This window comes from Mustela lutreola, chromosome 5 (assembly GCF_030435805.1).
Source record: "Mustela lutreola isolate mMusLut2 chromosome 5, mMusLut2.pri, whole genome shotgun sequence".
Classification (NCBI taxonomy): domain Eukaryota; kingdom Metazoa; phylum Chordata; class Mammalia; order Carnivora; family Mustelidae; genus Mustela; species Mustela lutreola.
Window position 1 is genome coordinate 58,131,169 of NC_081294.1, and position 19,303 is coordinate 58,150,471.

Below are 19,303 nucleotides of genomic sequence, written 5' to 3' on the forward strand. Positions count from 1 at the left end.
ATCAGGTGGAATAAAATAGAGGAAAGAAAAAAAAAAGAAGAATCAAGGGTGATGACTAGGATTTTGACCTGGGCAGCTGCATAGGTGGTGGTGCCTTCTGAAGTAGCCTCAGCTACCACGTGAAGGACTTAGAGGAAGTAGCAGGTTTGCACCTGCCTTTTGGTGGCCCCTTCTAGGAGAAAGATAAGTGACTGGAGGATCAGCAAGTGCTGCTGAGTATTCCTGGGAGCTGCAACTGTGCCAACCACTGGGAGGGATTAAAGGAGAAAGAGAGAGAGAGGAGAAAACCCCAACTCCACCTCAAGAAGGTTATAGCCTCAGAGATCCAGCGGGCATTTACTGAGCATGATGTTAGCCAAGCATATGCTGAGCTCTACAGGTCTAGGAGGGGAAGAAACAGGCTCAAAGGGCGCCCAGGTGAGGGTCACAGATGGGCACCAGGAAGGGAGAGACCATTCAGACTCACTGTTCTAGAAGAACCAATGACCCATCATGGAAACAAGGGGAGGCCATGGGGTGGACTAGGAAGGTATAATAACCAAAAGATGAACAATGAGAGGAGGAAAGAGATAAAATAGAAAAGGCTAGATAATCCTCAAGCTGTCAAATTGATAATCAGATGAACCACATTTCCTAGAGCTCCCCAGCTAGGTCTCCTTCCCAAAACATTTATTTCCCTTTTTATCCTAGGAGAGTCCTCTCTTCAGGATTCCCATAGGCAGTGGAGAGCCAGGGAAGGAGGCAGGGAAGGGGGTGAAGGTAGCATTCTGCTTTCCCATGAGGGATGCATTTTTGTTTTTTTTTTTTAATCTGGCATTTTTTTTTAAATCTGGCAATTTGTCCACATTTCACGCTTACTTCTTTGTTGTGGCTCTAGGTGATCAGCCAAACCAGCACTTGCCAGCTACATCCCTGGCTCCAAACTACTCATGCTACTCACTCTACTTAAATACTTTCTCTATCTAATCTGCCTCATTGTGTCCATCTTTAAAGCTCATTTTGAAGGTTCCTGTCTTCCATAAAGCCTGACCACCCTTGCAAAAATAATTCTCACCTTCCTCTGGGTCACTTCAACTCTAGTTTTCCACCAAAACTGACTCTCTTTACTGCCTTGTTTTTCAGTTATTTCCATGCAAGTCTTCAGGCCCCTAGTGTTTGCACTTCTAGAGTGCAAATGCCTTTGGCACTTTGCCCCTTGATACCTAGGGCCCTGCCTGGTCCACACCGGGGGCTCACGACACATTGCTTGAGTTAAAGGAGACACAGACCAGTGTCCTGCCTTTTGTTGGACTTTCTCCCTGATTCCAGGTCTCTCAAGTTGTAGAGGCCACAACTTTGATGATAGGAGCTAAAGGCCCTCTCAGAACAAGCCACGCTTCACCCACATGGTGACATCAAGCTAGAGGGAGTGTAACTGCCAATTTCCCTCAACAGATGTGTGGTTTGGTTTGGTTTGACTTTTAAACTTTTTAACCACCTCTGGACTTATTCTTGCTTTCATCAGTCAAGTATCCAGAGATGATTAAAAGTTAAGCTTTTACAAGAACACTGGTTTGATTTTTCTTTTCTTCCCACTACATACCAGAAAACAAAGGGCTGTCAATCCCCTCTCTTCAAAACAGTAACCAGCAGAGGGAAGGAGGAGGGGAAAGAGAACTGTCTTGCTTATGTCTTTTCTCCATTGTGAGTTGGCAGCTGAATGATTTCGTTTCAGAAGTCGGTGCCCTTCCAATCTCACTTCATACCCCAGAGCTGAGCCTCTGAATCAGAACTGTATATAAATGTTCCCATGGTTCCTTCACTATCCTTCTCTATTCCTCCTCCTTTTGCCTATCCAAAACATCAGGGGCAAAGTTCTACACACTTGGAAAACTTCTAATGTTAAAAAGAGCTGCCTTCTTAGGTAAAATGGTCATCACTTGTATGTTTCAGTTCCATTGGCGTTCAAGACATTTTCAACATCCACTTTCCCAAAAAACCTGTTATCCACTCTTAGCAGCCCAATTCCTTTCTTACAACTACACCCTCTCTAGGTGATCCTTGGAAAACCCAAGGCTTATAGAGTAAATTTATCAGTCACTGACATCCTAGAGTGCATTTCTGTTTTGGGAAAATCTTACCTTCCTCCTCAACTTGAGATTATCTTAGGGATTGGATCACAATTTAAGGCAATAAATTATAAGGTATGGGACAGTGCCTCTCTCCCTTTTCTTAACTTGACCTCTTGTACTAAAACACAAGAATCTCACACTTTCTATGATATTTGAAATTCTTAAAAAAAAGTATTTTCCTGGGCGCCTGGGTGGCTCAGTGGGTTAGGCCGCTGCCTTCGGCTCAGGTCATGATCTCAGGGTCCTGGGATCGAGTCCCACATTGGGCTCTCTGCTCGGCAGGGAGCCTGTTTCCTCCTCCTCTCTCTCTCTGCCTGCCTTTCTACCTACTTGTGATCTCTCTCTGTCAAATAAATAAATAAAATCTTAAAAAAAAAAATAAAAAAAAAAGTATTTTCCAAATTCAAAATTATATTATGATATTAAATATCACTTCCACTTCCCAACTAAACACTTCCCCATGCTGAGATTCTGACAGTGCTGTTGAAGTGGGGCGACAGCCGCATTGCATCAGAGAAGAGCTTTAGGGAAGGGAACTGTCCAGTCCAGACATGTTAGTGCTGAAGAGGGAAGAGTCACAAAAAAGTGGGAGCCTAGGAATGAGGGCAAGGGCAGCAGAGGTTGGAAGAATCATTCACCAAAGATAAGCTTCGCCTGAGAATTTCAACAGGAGACGCTGCTTGATACCAGTATAGAATGTTAGGGAGGAATAGATGGTTCTAGTTACCAAGGAAATGCTTTCCTTGTCTGGTCGGAGTATAAACACCAAGGTCATGAAACAAAATACAACACAGCATCCCTCCCCAGAAAAACAATAACCACAATATTCCCATGAAACTTTGAGCAATTCTTGGCACTGTTTTCAAAGCCCTTTTACTAAGACGGGTCCAGCTTTCATGGAGCCTGAATCTTACATAATTTCAGAGTGAAACTGAATATTACTCAGGATCAGAAAAGAAACCAAAACAAATTACACATTTTGAAAAACTGAAAGTTAGTACAGACATCACAAAGTCCAGATAAGTTGCCTAAATTTTTTTATTCATTAAGTACTAGTACACTTCCATGATATTTATTTTCCTACACTTTTTGGCTGCATACTCTTTGATCATCTTTTAATATGACAATGATTTTATACTGTCATTATCTATAGAAAGAATAGATCAATATTCTGTCTTTCCTCTAGGATAATGATAGTCAAAATGTGTTTCAGATAATTGATAAATTAGTAAATGTTTCATGTTCACAATTGATTACTGCTGATGTTGTGAAAATTGTTAAGAGTTTAAAATTTGGGAAAACCTTGATCAAGCTTCTTTCATAGTATTTCTGGGCACTTCAGGTTTCTTTGTACAGTGAATAATCTGAGTAGTCTTTGAGTGGACACTCATGAGCCAACTTGTCATTGATGTCCTGGTAATAGTGAAATATTCTGTGTAAGTCTTCAGGGTGCTAGTGTGTAAGCTTCTGTAGAGCAGGCACCTCGGGTGTCTTAGCCCTTTGATGCCTAGAGTAGTGTTTGGTCCACACCAAAGCTTCTAGACCCCCTGCTTGAGTTAAAGGAGACACAGACCTGTGTCCTGCCTTGTGTTGGAATTTGTCCTTGGTTCCATGTCTCTCAAGTTGTGGAGGCCATTAACATCGATGGAATGAGCTAGGGGTCCACTCAGAGTAAGCCAAGCCACACCCATTTGGTGACATGGGCATTACACTCCCACTAATAATGCTAGATTAATCTGCAGAATCTGAAAGCCACTCCTCTACCATAATGACTAGCAATAATCTAACTAGACAGAGAAAGAACTCCATATGAGTCACATAACCATGCTCCCCCAAATCTAAACTAAATTTATCCCAACCAGCTTCCCTTTCCTTAGAATTCAAACAAACATAAAACTGGGGCCACTCCAGTTTTACCCTATTCTATGGCATAGAGATAGTTGGAAAGGAAGGAGGCAATAGTCTCAACTGATTGCAGCTTTGTGATTCTGAGCAGAACATGAGTGACTGGAACAAGTCCAAGGCATGGTCTGCCCAACACTAAGGGAAGCAGCCTCATTTCTTCCTTCTCTCACTCAAGAACCCATTTTCCCAGTCCTTTCTCTCTCAAGGGCTCGCTACTAAGAATCAACACCAAGGAGATGAGTATGCCGTATCCATATTTACTTGCTCCCATTCACAACAAAGTTTGGAAGACAAACACACACACATAAATCACAACACAGCCTGATGAGGGCTCTGCATGATGAACTGAGTGTGCTTGGAGAGCCCTGAAGACCTCCCAGAAGACTCACTGAGACACAGTGTGCAGAGCTAAGCCATCTTGATTCTTGAATCCAAGGCCACCTTGCCCTCAAAAGCTCTGCCTAAAGGGTTTGCATCATTGAGGCATGGACACACAGCTTAGGTCTGTCCTTGTAAGGAAGGCCCCAGTGCTGATCTACATAGACTGACTCAGTGCTGCTATTTTAGGTTGTTGGCTGCTAAGCACCCTCTCTGCCAATGGCCCTGGGCTGGAATAGCAGTGACTCAGCCTTTCTCCGAAGCTCATATCCATATTATCATTTGGACTATACCCTCAGTGACTTGGTCTCCCCACTCCTGCCCTTCTTCTTTCCCCAGCATAGATATTATATTAATCAACTTAAAGCAGATATTCTCGGGAAAGAAGTAGGTCAGGTCTGCAGACCCAAATCCCATCCAGTCTTTTCACAAAATCTTGACTAAAAAACTGGAATTGATATTGCAATAATTAAGAGCCAAATATGACTACCACTGGTGGCAGATAACATTTCACTTTCATTAAGCAATATAAAATAGACGCGAGAATTCCCGGCTGCCACCCTGACATACCAGGCTTTGCAGAATGAATCTTAAATTGCACTATGTCAGTCAGAGCTCAGGAGTTATCAGCATCATTTAATTAACTTTTTTTTTTTTTTAACGAAAACTAACACGTTGGAATAAAATATAAAAATGTAATCCCTGTGCAAACCCACTACTAAGCATGGCCCCTGGCAAAGGCCCAGGCTGCACCTAAGCAGGAATCAGGACATTAAGCCCTCTTTGTCCCTTTCCTGAAACCTGGCTCCTCAACCAGAAGGGAAGAGGGTTTAAGGACTCCTTCCACTGTGGTCTTAGAAGCCTCAGGAATGAGAAGCAGTTCTCTTTATTGAGACCTTAGCTTCTTTCCTCTTCGCCTAATGGTGTTAACTCTAGCCACTTTCCTGTTGAAACTGGCATGTATTTTTGTTCTAAAAACAAAAACAAACAAACAAAACATTTACCACTTTCCCAGAAAAGGAACAGTAACCGGAGTCTTTGGCTGCAGTTATGAGTGGATATTAATAGCCATGAATTTCACCTATGGGTGTTATCTGTAAGAAAGAATGCATATTTGGGGTCCCACACATGCAGAATGAGACAGGGAGAGGGAAGGTGTCATGGAGCAGGGATAGGAAATGGTTAAGACTCTCAGGGTCCAAGAGAATGATTGCCAAACTGCAGATGGATTTGGGAAGAGGCTTTCTTGGGTGGTGCGGACTCTACCCTGTAATGCACCAATGGCAAATAGACGGCACAGGTGGCACCAGGCTCCCTCCCACACCCAGGACAGACATTACAAATGAGTCACAACACTCTTTACAGTTGGGCTTGCATTCGGCTTCAGAATCATACTCCCGCCCTCCTGGCAGCCATTACTCATCAATAGGTATTGGCACTCGAGAGGTGACCTATTTGGCATCCTTTCTTTAGCCGGAAGACCTGTTTCACCTGTTGCCACCTATGTCATGGGACAGCCACATTGCTGGTCAGAGAATTCAAGCATTCTTGTCTAGATTTTTCAATGGCCAGGAGGAGTCCAAAATCAGGAGTGCTCCCCACATGACTGAATCAGGAGCTGTCATCCAGAAGGGGGAAAAAAAAAAAAAAGACTTTTTTTGGGCCCCTTTATGTAAGAAATAAAAATGTTGTGTTTGCTTTATCATCAATTCTTCAGCTAACTGTTTGTTCTTTTTCCTTCTGTTTTCTTTCTATAAAGAAATAAAGAGTTTAAACATAGGTAAGACCAAGAACTCTTTCCCGTATAATTTGATATGGTTCGTTTGCTTCCTTGTGTTTGCTTTTTGTTTTGTGCTTCTTGTGTAATGTTGTGTATTTTTATGTACCAAATATAGTAACTTTTTTATGTGCTAATTGTGTGTTGTGGATATGATAAGCTTTAGCAATTATGAAATGCAGTCAAAAAGCAACCAAATAAGCTGACAGTAATTAGAATTTCCGGGAGATGCAAGTGCAAGATAATGAACCCTCAGCGAACTTTTATCCCGATTGCTCAGTGCGGTCCATAATTGGGCTAAACAGTTGAGGCAAACTTCTGGCTTTTGTAAATGCTGGACTGGGTTCACAAAAGCTTTAATGAACTGGAAACGGGTCAAAAACTCATTTTCAACTCATTAATGATTTTTTCCCCTGGATATATGGTCATTTTAAAAAAAACAAGTTAATTGCCAATCTGCTGGTCAGAATGAATCCAACAGTCAGATGCATTGGGAATTTTCATAGAGTTAAATCACTTTTAAGGAGTAGGAAGGGCGTAGTCCAAGTAGTTTTCGTCTAAATAGCCTTCGTCATTCAACTGCTCCAGGTTATCATTTAAAACAATATTGGTAAAATTCACATATATAGTGCACAACACACATATGTGTGCATATGGCTCTGGGGAGCTTCCCATTACAAAGTCACGAAAATGTCAGGACCCCAGGTTGCACTGAAATGGAGGAAAAGTGACCTTTTTATTTAGAAGAAGATAGAAAAGCAAAATGACGTATTTTAAAACTCAAGGGAATGCTTCTTCTTACTTCTTGAAATGAAACAGGGAAGGGACTTCTTCCTGATGTTACATGAGAATTAGACATAGAGAGGAGTCAGGTTTTACAGGATCATCAAAGTCTGTGGAAAAGCCATGCATATAAGCCCTTGGCCGCCTCCTCCATACTCCAAATCTGGGATGCTTCTAGGTGCCCCAACTGGGCCAAGTTTAAAAAAAAAAAATCAGCAATGCCCTGGAAGGACACTCTCCATTCAAATTCACATACCCCATTTGACTTTCACCATAGCCACAGATATGGAAACAAGGCTGTCCATCTACCCAAGAGTCTCTATAAGAATCTTGGTTGGGATGGGTATGACACCATGGGGAAGAATAAGACCCCAGCAATGACTGACCCCACATCCTCACACATCTGCTCTTCTGCCAGAGTTTTTGAAAAGCCTCTTTGAATCGGGCTCCCTAGAAAGCCCAGAATTAATTATCTTGCTCATAGATAGGCACAGATGTGCAGTGCCCTCATCCTTCTGTTGATCACGCCAGCCACTATTCATTCAGTAACAAAGTACAGCATCTAATTAAAAAATGGCATGAAGTTTTCCCTTTCTGCCCTAATTTGTTTTGCATATGTGGATATTCTCTAAAGACTTAATAGCCAAAAAAAAAAAAAAAAAAAAGAAAAGAAAAGAAAAGAAAAGAAAGAAGAAGAAGAAGGTAGGGAAGGAAAGAAAAGGAACCCTGGTAGCCTACTCTTTTAAACAAGTGATCTAGGCTCGAATTTTAGAAAGACCTTGACTTCCAGTTCAATTATGTGTCTTAATAGCAACCTGAGGAGAAGCTGGAATTAAAGATGGTCTCGATTCACAAACTGTTCCTAAAAATAGCTTCATAGTTCTTTTCTTCCTTAAATCGGGGAAGAACCCAAATAGGGGTGTTTTAATTAGTAATTTACCAGCTGATGTCTACAAGACACATGCATCCAACACAATCATCCCCTCATCTTGCCTTCACCTCTCCTATCCTTTTCCTTCCCATAATTCCAAACTACAATGGAAAAATAACTGAAAAACAAGAGGCCTGTGCTCATTTTCAGCATGTGGCATCAAAACCTTGTCTACCACCCTAGGGCAGAGAGGCATTGACTAGAGGTATCCTAAAGGCAGTGATTTAATAACAGTATAGGAATAGCATGAGCTCCTGTTCTGTTGGGAACCTCTTATAACGCGACAGACACTGCAAAGGGAAGAAACGGTAGGGTTTTGAGCCAAAAGGGACATGTGCAATGACCTGATTTTTTCATTATCCAAACCAGCAATCTAGGACCCAACACAGCCAAGAGACTTACCTCAGGTCACCAGCTGTGTCAGTGTTGAGTTTAGAGTTTCCTGTGTCTTAGTCTGTCCTGATCTGCAGCATATAGAACAGCTAGATGCACGGCAGAGAAAGAGATCCAAGTCTCTGAGGCTTAGTGCCTTCCTATTACATTTCTCACACACAAGAGAATTTCTGTCCTAGTGTAGCTTAGGGCCTTGGCAGATCTTGGTTCACACCTGTGGCCTCACTATTACCCAAATTCAAAAACTATGTCTCCTCCCTCAGTAATCCAGATTCTGGGTGTGATATCAGCAAGACATCAAATTTCTTTAAAAAAAAAAAAAAGTCAACTTTATTCATATCCACACTGAACAAGAGTAGAGAAGATCTGAGGTGTGGACTGGGGAATCCCTCTTGGAACCTCCCAACACAAAGTTAGGAAAACTCTAGGTTGCCCCAGTCTTCATGATCTGGTATCCTGGAAGCACTGAGAAAACATGAACTAGAAAGAAAACCTTGTCTCATGGAAGTGTTCCTCAATTCCACTTGAGAAACATATCAAACCCAAAGGGGGAAGTAAAGAAGACTGATACACACAAAACATAAACACAAAAGCAGGACCAGAGCAGAATCTTTCCTACCAGCTAAGTGAAACTGTGGTATTTTAGCACGACGGGAAACCGTGAACCCTCTGCGTAGCCTGAGGAGCTCAGGTCCAGTTAGAAGGCAGTAGCTAAGAGCCAGGACATGTGAGAACACTAAGCTGTTGTGTTAGATTCTTTCCAGTTCAATAAAGTGGAAAGACGCTAGAAATGTCTAAAGTCTTGCTAGGATTTTTGTCACCTCTTTGATCCCATAGGCCAGCTGCTTAGCCCCCTTCTCATTTCTCTCTGTGCTTCTTCCAAAGCAACAACCCAGCACACAAGTACTATTTGGCAGTAGACCCTGTGTCCGGCTCTCTCTACGTGTCTGACACCAACAGTCGGCGAATCTACCGAGTCAAGTCTCTGAGTGGAGCTAAAGACCTGGCTGGGAATTCAGAAGTGGTGGCGGGGACCGGAGAGCAATGCTTGCCCTTCGATGAAGCCCGTTGTGGGGACGGAGGGAAGGCCGTGGATGCCACCCTGATGAGCCCTCGAGGTAAAGGCTACCAAGGAAGAAAGCCCCTTGTCTCAAGCTTGGCTTGCCTCTTAACGGGAAATGAACTAAGCCCAGGCAATCCCAAATATAGCTTCCCCTATAGTAATCTCACTCTGATAGTTTACTTTGATATGTGGGTGTTTAAAAAAAAAAAAAATTGTGTTTATCTGAAGTAAACGTCATTACCCACATAGACCCCAAATGGAAAGTGGGGTGGACTGCTCCTAGAGATTTTGGACTGCTGCCAGTCACACGGAGTCAGGGGGAAATGTTAGCTCCATGAGCCAGAGTGGCAACTGTTCGGGCTGGAGACAGAGCCCAGTGAGGGGCTCCAACCACTCCCAGATGTTCATGGTCGACAGTAGTGTGCATAGTCTTAATCACAGGCCCTGTCGTTTTTTAAGAGTCAAGTGAATGGTAGCAGTTAAGAATGGGATTAATTTCCAAGGACCTGGGATTGGCCGGAGGGATGGGGGAATGTTCCTAGAATTGAAGGAACTCTGTTTGGAAAGGACCAAGGATACTTAGGGTTAAGGACTGATTGGTCCTTTGAAGGCCCAGTTCTTATTAGCATTCTTAGCTACCACTAAAGGATCTGGCAGTGTGGATTAAGGATGAGGAACCTTGGGCTTGGGGCATAGGGTAAAGGTGCACAAGAAATAGAAGCCACTGTTTGCATTTACGGGGAGCGTGCTAGGACAGGTGTTCCCCCAGGGCATACTGAGTAGAGTCAAGGCTTAACTGGGAATGTTTCCTGAAGGATATATTTTGAACTGGGAGTCTGTGACAGCAAGAATCCCTGTTTCTTCATCTTGTTGTTGTAATTAGTTGTGAAGGGTATTCAAGTAATTTACTACCAATAATTTTTCAAGTAATGAACTTGGGAAATAACTTCTTTTCTGAAGAGAGCAGATGCCAAGTTATTTCCCCATTTATTTATTTGTAGACTTAGCTCATTTGCAGCCCAAAGTTCATTCTTCAGTTGGGTGGTGATACAGCCAGCACCCCAGGAATTACGCAGGTCTTAGCACAGTGTTCATGAGAAAGGGTGTTACCCTTAAAGGTTGAGAGCCACTGCTCAAAGCCTGAGCATTCGTCCAGTAAGGTCCCCGGTCCTAGAAGGTAATGCCCAGTAGAGCATCCCCACCTCTACCCCACAAGCCCTACTCCTTGCCAAGAGACATACTCCCACTGTTTGTCTTGATCAGGTATTGCAGTAGACAAGAACGGGCTCATGTACTTTGTTGATGCCACCATGATCCGGAAGGTTGACCAGAATGGAATCATCTCTACCTTGCTGGGCTCCAACGACCTCACTGCTGTCCGGCCACTGAGCTGTGACTCCAGCATGGATGTGGCCCAGGTAGGACTTTCTTATTTTTCATTACTATGCCACACCTGGCTCTTAGCCTGAAGTTCTCACCTGCAGCCTGTTTGGGTTGAAAGTGGGAGTGGGAGGAAGAAATATAGATAGAGATTACAGGTTTGTTTGTAGAAGGTTTGAGATGAACTACACAGCAAGATGGAATGAGAAATGTCAGATAGGAATGAGAGAGAGCACAAGAGAGAAAGGAAAGCTGTGGGTTGGGGGGTGGGGATGATTTCTGCTCAGATAGTGGAGCCGGTGACACACTCCAGCCATGGCAGATTACAGGGTAGGAGTTACTGTGTAATTACCTCTCTTCTCAATCATTATTGCAGGTTTGAGAATGTACTACTATACAGTGTTATATGTCAATCAGAACTTCCCTGTTAATCTGAAATGATTGCATCCTTACTATATAAACCTTTACTTTGTGCAGTAGTAAACTAGAGCAGAGCTGTCTACAATAATCTCCCAAGTGATATTATCTTGGTATGGGCTCTTATGGGGGCAGAGAAGAGAGACTCATACAGATGTGCAGCAGGAGAAACTGAACTTTCTTAGATAGATCCTCAAACATCCTGAAATACATGTTTGCCCTGTCTGTAAGGGCCTTTTCAACCTTCAGTCAACCTCATTAATTTCAGCTCAAATTGCACAACAAACTGACAGTTGCCACCGAGATGGTCACTTCAGTTTTGCAGAAAAGGCCCAGCTCATTTCTTCAAGCAAATTCTCAAGTTATAGTTCACTAGCCAGCCTGTGCATTGGTGGCCCTTGGGTCAGGCCACCTTAAATCAGCGTGGCTTCTTTTGTGTATTAGATAAAAGTGCTGCCTCGAAATGAACATAGCCTCCTTAGGCCCATAGCTTGGTGAGCAGAGGCTGTGATGGATTACATTAGCTCCTTGTGCAGTGAATTATCTGTACAACTATATATGATGACCCTGACCTTGGTCCAATCATCTGGGATGGAGAAGAGCATCATGGCTAGAGCTGGTGATCTACTCTAGGCACAGTAGATGATATCACAGGAAATGTTTGTTACATGGCCTCTTCTTCATTGTGTATATTCAACATGGGCAATGAGCAAGTGGTTTGGTGACAGACACTTCTCATATAGTGTGGGTAAAAAAGTCCTGTTCCCCAGCTGCATAAAACCAATAGACGTGTCCTACTGTTAAACACTGGGCATGTTGGAGGCTGCTCCTTAATTTGATGCCATGTCATTCACAGGTTCGCCTGGAGTGGCCAACAGACCTTGCTGTCAACCCCATGGACAACTCCCTGTATGTTCTTGAGAACAACGTCATCCTTCGAATCACTGAGAATCACCAAGTCAGCATCATCGCAGGACGCCCCATGCACTGCCAGGTTCCTGGAATTGACTACTCCCTCAGCAAATTAGCCATTCATTCCGCCCTGGAGTCAGCCAGTGCCATCGCCATTTCTCACACTGGGGTCCTCTATATCACCGAGACGGATGAGAAGAAGATTAACCGTCTACGCCAGGTCACAACCAATGGGGAGATCTGCCTTTTAGCTGGGGCAGCCTCAGACTGTGACTGCAAAAACGATGTCAATTGCAACTGCTACTCGGGAGACGATGCCTACGCGACTGACGCCATCTTGAATTCCCCATCGTCCTTAGCTGTAGCTCCAGACGGTACCATCTACATCGCAGACCTTGGAAATATTCGGATCAGGGCGGTCAGCAAAAACAAGCCTGTTCTTAATGCTTTCAACCAGTATGAGGCTGCATCCCCCGGAGAACAGGAGTTGTATGTTTTCAACGCCGATGGCATCCACCAGTACACTGTGAGCCTGGTGACTGGGGAGTACTTGTACAATTTCACTTATAGTGCTGACAACGATGTCACTGAACTGACTGACAATAACGGGAATTCCCTGAAGATCCGTCGGGACAGTAGTGGCGTGCCCCGCCACCTGCTCATGCCTGACAACCAGATCATCACCCTCACAGTGGGCACCAATGGAGGTCTCAAAGTCGTGTCCACGCAGAACCTGGAGCTTGGCCTCATGACGTATGATGGAAACACTGGCCTCCTAGCCACCAAGAGTGATGAAACAGGATGGACAACTTTCTATGAGTAAGTACATTTGTAAAGTATTTCTCGACAGCGCCCTATCCAAGCTGGCAGCAGGATTGGCTGTCCACGTAGCTTTTAGAATTGCTCAGTCACTTTGTTTTCCTGACCTTTTTTTTTCTTAAAGATTTTATTTATTTATTTGACAGACAGAGATCACATGTAGGCAGAGAGGCAGGCAGAGAGAAAGAGAGACAGGAGGAAGCAGGCTCTCTGCTGAGTGGAGAGCCCGATGCGGGGCTCGATCCCAGGACCCTGAGATCATTACCTGAGCTGAAGGCAGAGTCTTTAACCGACTGAGCCACCCAGGTGTCCCTGTTTTCCTGACTTTAATGTCAACTTGTGGCTTCAAGATATTCATGTCCCCTCTCCCTGACTTTGAAGTGATTTGCACTGTTGGGTCTCTGATATTGAGCATCCTCCCTACAAGGGCTGGTGATTTCTTTTGCCTGCTTGCCCCTCCAGTTTCAGGATATTGGAGAGGCACAGCGCCTGGGAGAGCAAGTGCTCATTAACTTTGCTGATTATTCATGTTTGCCATGGGTGCGGAAATGAGAATCTAAAAGGCAAGATCCTGGTGAGACTCCCGTAATTTGCCAGTAGGTCCAGCAACACACTTGATTGCACAGACAGGTAGATAAACTCTGAATTTCCTCCTTAGCAGAAGCAGATCAATACAGATAAAGTGCTAGGTATATTAAAAGATGTGAGAGCTGGTCATATTTCCCCTAACAATTATCTCCTGCTTAATAGTCCTGCCGTTTGTTTTGCCAAAAAAGCTGTTTTCCATCACTCCTGCAGCCAGCGCTTGGTCACACTGCCTGCTGCCACAGGTATTAACCAGTGGGATGCTGGCTAGGGGAAATTGCTGAGACGAGATTCCCCCAGTCCCTGATGAGACTGGGATGGAATTTGCAAATGTCGGGCTTTCTGTGATCGTGAAGGATCTGGTTAAGCTCGCCTTTGGAGTACTTGCTTGCTTTCTGTCGAGGTGTTGCTGCTGGCTGAGAACTTAGTGAGTTGGGGAGGGGCTGTTGCAGAAAGAATGGGGGTCAAGCAAGGGAACAGAAAACCCCATTGTTGACAACTCCTAAGTCCAGGAATTTTCACTTCCAGTTGGTGGGCAGATGGGTTTGGGAGCATGGAAAGGAAGCTGTTGCCACCTGCTGGAAATTTCCTGCATTGCATAATTTCTTTCCCTTCCTCCCTTCTGCCTTTGGGCCAAGCTGTCATTCTCGGATTTCAGAAGCATCCTAGTATCCTTCAGGCGCTGGGACTTGATCAGACTTTACCAGCCAGTGACTCTACCCCTGTAGGCACCATCTGAGTGCTATCTTTAGCTCTCACACCAGCTTGGGCTAAAACTATATGATAACCCCAACACCGGTTAGATTTTCACTTTCTAGCAGTTCCACCTAAGGACCCAGCGCATTTCAGAGATAATTTGTGGACTGACATGACTGAGGACAAAACAATGTCACTCTCAGAAGGCCAGAATTAGGCTTGACTTAGAGACCATAATAAAGAAGTTTGGGCGTGGGTCCTCCTTTAGACACTAGCTCTAACTGGGGGAGTATTTTTCCAGGAGGGGACCCTAGTTGAATTAAAATAGGAGCAGGATGCTTAAAAAAAAAAAAAAAAAAAAAAGATGAAGAAGACGTTCACAAGTTACATGGAAACTGCATGATTGTTCTCTTAAAGAGCTGCTTTTTGGTAATGTGGATAAATCCAATTATCACAAATTCTCAATTGTAGGGCTTCAAATGCATTAGGTTTTCTTGTTCCTCCTAAAAAGATGGTGAATTCCTTTTGTTGAGTACTTTTATACATGGTCAGCTGGGGAAGAGCAGCCTGCATCCCTCAAGGGCCCAGGACCCTACTTAAAATTACAACCATCCCTACACACGCATACTCTGTCTCTCTCCCTCCTTTATTTTAATCCTTACCACTTGTTACCATCTGACATACTCTGTATTTTAAACCATGGTTTATTTTTGCCCTGTCCATCATGTGTACATCACAGAAGCAGGGATTTTCACCCATTTTGTTCTTAGTCATGTCTCCAGCACCTCAAACAATGACAGACTTATAGTAGGCAGGCAGTAAATACTTGCTGAATAAATGAGTCTTTTGATCCCTTTGGCCCCACACAGGCCAAGACTGCAAAGGCTCTACTAAGTGGCCTCCAGATCCTATTACTGGAACACACAGCTCCTTGCAACTATGTGCAGACTTACTTGCAAAGAGACCTGAACCTGAAAATACTCCATGGGCAAGTTAGGACAGCTGTAGGAAACTTACTCTTCTTTGACAGTTAAAGAGAACATAACATGCTCTTTCTGTGGCCCCTGAGATCCTGGCCTCAACCCCAATCCTCTGTTCCCCAAAACTAGAATCTCCAGTTTCTACTACAGCTCTCATTAGGAAGTATGGCAGCTGGCACCATCATCCAGGTCCAGGTGCGCTGGAATTAAATCTTTGCCTGGATCCCAGGTCATGCAACTCCCCATACAGTCCCGGCTTGCCTGAAGGAGTTGAAGGTATTATCTGATACTGAGTAGTCCATTAGGTACCCTGTACACAAAGACTTAAAAGTGTTTTATTTTCTTATTTTTATAGAGATAAAATTGACATACGGAAGTCCAATGGACATAGTCAACTGTACCCAAACAGAAGTGTTTTTTTATTGAGATAAAACTGACATAGTCAAATCATCAACATAATGATTTGATGTTTGTATATATCGTGAAACCATCAATTTACGTCACTGCCAACAGTGTGCAAGGGTTTCCTTTTCTCCACAACTTTGCCCACACTTACTTCTTATATTTTTTGATAATAGACATTTTGGTAAGTGTGAGGTAATACCTCATTATGGTTTTGATTTGCATTTCCCATTGATTAGTGGTGTTGAGCACCTTCCCGTGTACCTGTTGGCTGTTTGTGTGTCTTCTTTGGAAAAGGGTCTATTCAGAGCCTCTGTATGTTTTTTAATCAGGTGGTTTGCTTTTTTTTGCTATTGAATTGAATGAGGTGTTTTTTTAATATCAACCCTTTATCAGAAATATGATTTTCACAAATTCTCTCCCATTCAGTAAGTTGCCTTTTCACTCTGTTGATGGATTACTGTGCAGAAGCTTTTCAGCTTGATTCAGTCCCACTTGTTTATTTTTGCTTTTGTTGCCTTTGCTTTTGAGGTCAAATCAAAAAATTGCAGAGACTAATGTCAAGGAGCTAGCCACCTAGGTTTTCTTCTAGTTTTATGGTTTCAGGTCTTTTAGGTTTTTATCATTTGGGGTTAATTTTTGTGTAACAGTCCAGTTTCATTATTTTGCATGTGGCTATCCAGTTTTTCCAACACCATCTATTGAAGAGACCATCCTTTCTCTGTTGTATATTCTTGGCCCTTTTGTGGTGAATTAAATGACCATACATGTGTGGGTTTTTAATCTGGGTTCCCTATTCTGCTCTATTCATCTGTATGTCTGCTTTCGTGTCCATCCCATACTGTTTTGATTACTATAGCTTTGTAATATAATTTGAAATCAGGGAACATGATGCCTCTAGCTTTGTCTGTCTTTCTCAATATTGCTTTGGCCATTAGAAGTCTTCTCCGGTTCCACACAAATTTTAGGACTCTTTGTTCTATTTCTGCAAATAATGTCTTTATAGTTTTGTTAGGGATTGTATTGAATTGTGTGGACATTATAATTTCTCCAGTCCATGAACATGGAGTATCTTTCATCAATGTCTTAGAGCTTTCAGTATAAGAGGACTTTTACCTCCCTGGTTAAGTTTTTACTAGGTTTTTTAATTCTTTTTGATGCAATCATAATTGGGATCGTCTTTCTGCAAGTTTGTTATTAGTGTATAGAAACACAACAGATTTTTATGTATTGATTTTTGTATCCTGCAACCTTACTGAATTTATTGGTTCTAACAGTTTCTATACATGATATCATCGGCAAACAGTTACAGTTTTACTTCTCTATGATTTAGATGCATTTCTTTTTATTGCTTAATTGTTGTGTCTTACTCTTTTTTTTTTTTTTAATTTTTTATTTATTTATTTGACAGAGAGAGATCACAAGTAGGCAGAGAGGCAGGCAGAGAGGCAGGCCGAGAAAGAGGAGGAAGCAGGCTCCCCGCCGAGCAGAGAGCCCGATGCGGGCCTCGATCCCAGGACCCTGAGATCATGACCCGAGCCGAAGGCAGTGGCCCAACCCACTGAGCCACCCAGGCATCCCTGTTGTGTCTTACTCTTGATCTTAGAGGGAAAGCTTTCAGTTTTTCACTAGATATGATGTGAATCACATCACTGGATATGATGTTAGCTGTGGATCTGTCATATATGGGGCCTCTATTATGTTCAGGTACATTCCCTCTGAGAGTTTTTATCACTAGTAGATGTTGAATTTTGTCAGATGCTTTTTCTGCGACTGTTGAGCCATCCTTGCATCCCCGGAATAAATCCCACTCTCAAAGTACTACTGAATATGATTTTCTACATTTGATTTAAATATGAATACGATTTGAGGACTTTTGCATCTATATGCATCAGAAATATTGGTCTATAATTTTCTTTTTGTGTGGTGTCCTTGTCCTGCTTTGGTAGCAGAGTAATGCTGGCCTCATAAAATGAGTTTGGAATAGTTCCCTCCTCTTCTGCTTTTTGGAAGAGTTTGAGAAGGATTGCTATTAATAAGTCTTTGAATGTTTGGTAGCATTCACCAGTGAAGCCATCTGGCCCTGTAGTTTTGTTTGTTGGAACGCTTTTGATTACTGATTGAAACTCCTTAGTAGTAATCTCTTATGATCCTTTGTATTTCTGTGGTATCAGTAGTAACGTCTCTTCTTTCATTTCTGATTTTGAGTCCTGTCATCTTTTCTTCTTGGTGAGTCTAGCTAAGGGTTGTCAATTTTATCTTTTAAAAAACCATGTCTTAGTCTCATTGATCTTTTTACCCTCTATTTCAATTAAATACCTTTTGTTTGTAGTCAGAAAACATGGAAATCAGGCATATTGGTTAGAAATAATTCCTAAAATATGGGAACATACAAACATATGCAGAAAACTATCCTTAATGTTGAAATGTCTGTATTTTGAGAGAACTTCTTCCACACATACTCATTTTTCACCCCTGTATACTATCAGGAATATATTTCTGTGCTCCACTCTTTCTACTCAATAATATATACATTTTTCACCCTAATGGATAGAAATCACTGTCATTGTGGTGCCTGCGTGGCTCAGTGGGTTAAAGCCTCTGGCTTTGGCTCAGGTCGTGATCCCAGGGTCCTGGGATCAAGCTCCACATCGGGCTCTCTGCTCAACAGGGAACCTGCTTCCTCCTCTCTCTCTGACTGCCTCTCTGCCTACTTGTGATCTCTGTCTGTCGAATAAATTTTTTAAAAAATCACTGTCACTAATTTTGATGGCTTTAGAGGTTTCTACTTTATGGATATATCCTTATTTAACAAATCTCTGACAAATGACCACTTAGATTATTCTAACTTGTCACTATTAGTAAATAACATCTTTGTACACCCATCTGAGAGGCAGTTTCTTTAACAGATTAGATGACAAAAGGGAGGGCCTGATTCCCATCTGTGTATACCCGGAAAGCCCTGGTGGTGTAACCACTATAATGTATTATCTGTACTACCCATTGCCTACTGCTCTGGGCAAATGATGAGGGTAGAGCCAAACCTGGGATCCCCACTCAAAGCTCTCCCCTCCCCACACCCTTTGTCCAACTGGCCTTCCAGCTTAATGTGGTTCTGTTTTCAGCCTTCAGACATCTCCAGAAGCAAAATTTCTTATCACGTTTTCTCAAATAACTTACCAGTTCTGCATTCCTTTATTCTCAAACTGTTTGCCAGGCACCATCTGTATTTGCTTTTGTAGTCCTCTGTGACAAAGTCAAATAAGCCACGATGGTTCTGTTCACTGGCTGTCCTACATGCTGTACAAGATCCAGTCTCCAACACTCAGAACCAACCAACTTTGTCCTTGTCCCCAGTCAAGAGGGAGTCACACCTAGAGGTCAAGTCAACTACTTTCTTTGTTCCTCCTTCCTCTCCTCTCTAGTAACATCTCATGTGGGAAAGCTCAAAGGCCTCTACATCCAGCCCTTAAAAAGAGTTTCTTTCCTACGGCCTATGGAGGGCCCAAGCTTGCTGATTACAATGGATCTCCCAGAGTAGGAAAATGTTCTACCAGTGGGACACCAAGGCTTTTTGCTAAAGGAGATGGAAGCAATAATTCCACAGTTTAAGAGAAGAGTAGAGATGATATTCACAAAGGAGAAGGGCCACTCTCAGGGAACTTTCTAGCAGCAGAACTTGATCAGGTATACCTAGACTCGGGGGCTGAATTCAAGTGAGTCATCATGAAAACAGTCTAGGAAGGCTGCTTGGGGAGCTTGGTTTGTTTG

The 19,303-nt window shown here is 42.9% G+C and overlaps 1 protein-coding gene across 6 annotated transcripts in view; it reads left to right on the forward strand.

The window, feature by feature from the left end:
• The window catches only part of TENM2 (teneurin transmembrane protein 2), a 662,844-nt gene that overhangs the window by 591,588 nt on the left and 51,953 nt on the right, over nt 1-19,303 (forward strand). For 4 of the 6 annotated variants that reach the window (XM_059174241.1, XM_059174243.1, XM_059174246.1 and 1 more), the window contains 4 exons: nt 6,154-6,174; nt 9,164-9,396; nt 10,605-10,759; nt 11,995-12,869. In XM_059174241.1, coding sequence (XP_059030224.1) covers nt 6,154-6,174; nt 9,164-9,396; nt 10,605-10,759; nt 11,995-12,869 — 1,284 coding nt within the window. The remainder of the gene's footprint in view (nt 1-6,153; nt 6,175-9,163; nt 9,397-10,604; nt 10,760-11,994; nt 12,870-19,303) is intronic. The other 2 variants (XM_059174242.1, XM_059174244.1) reach the window with 1 other exon arrangement.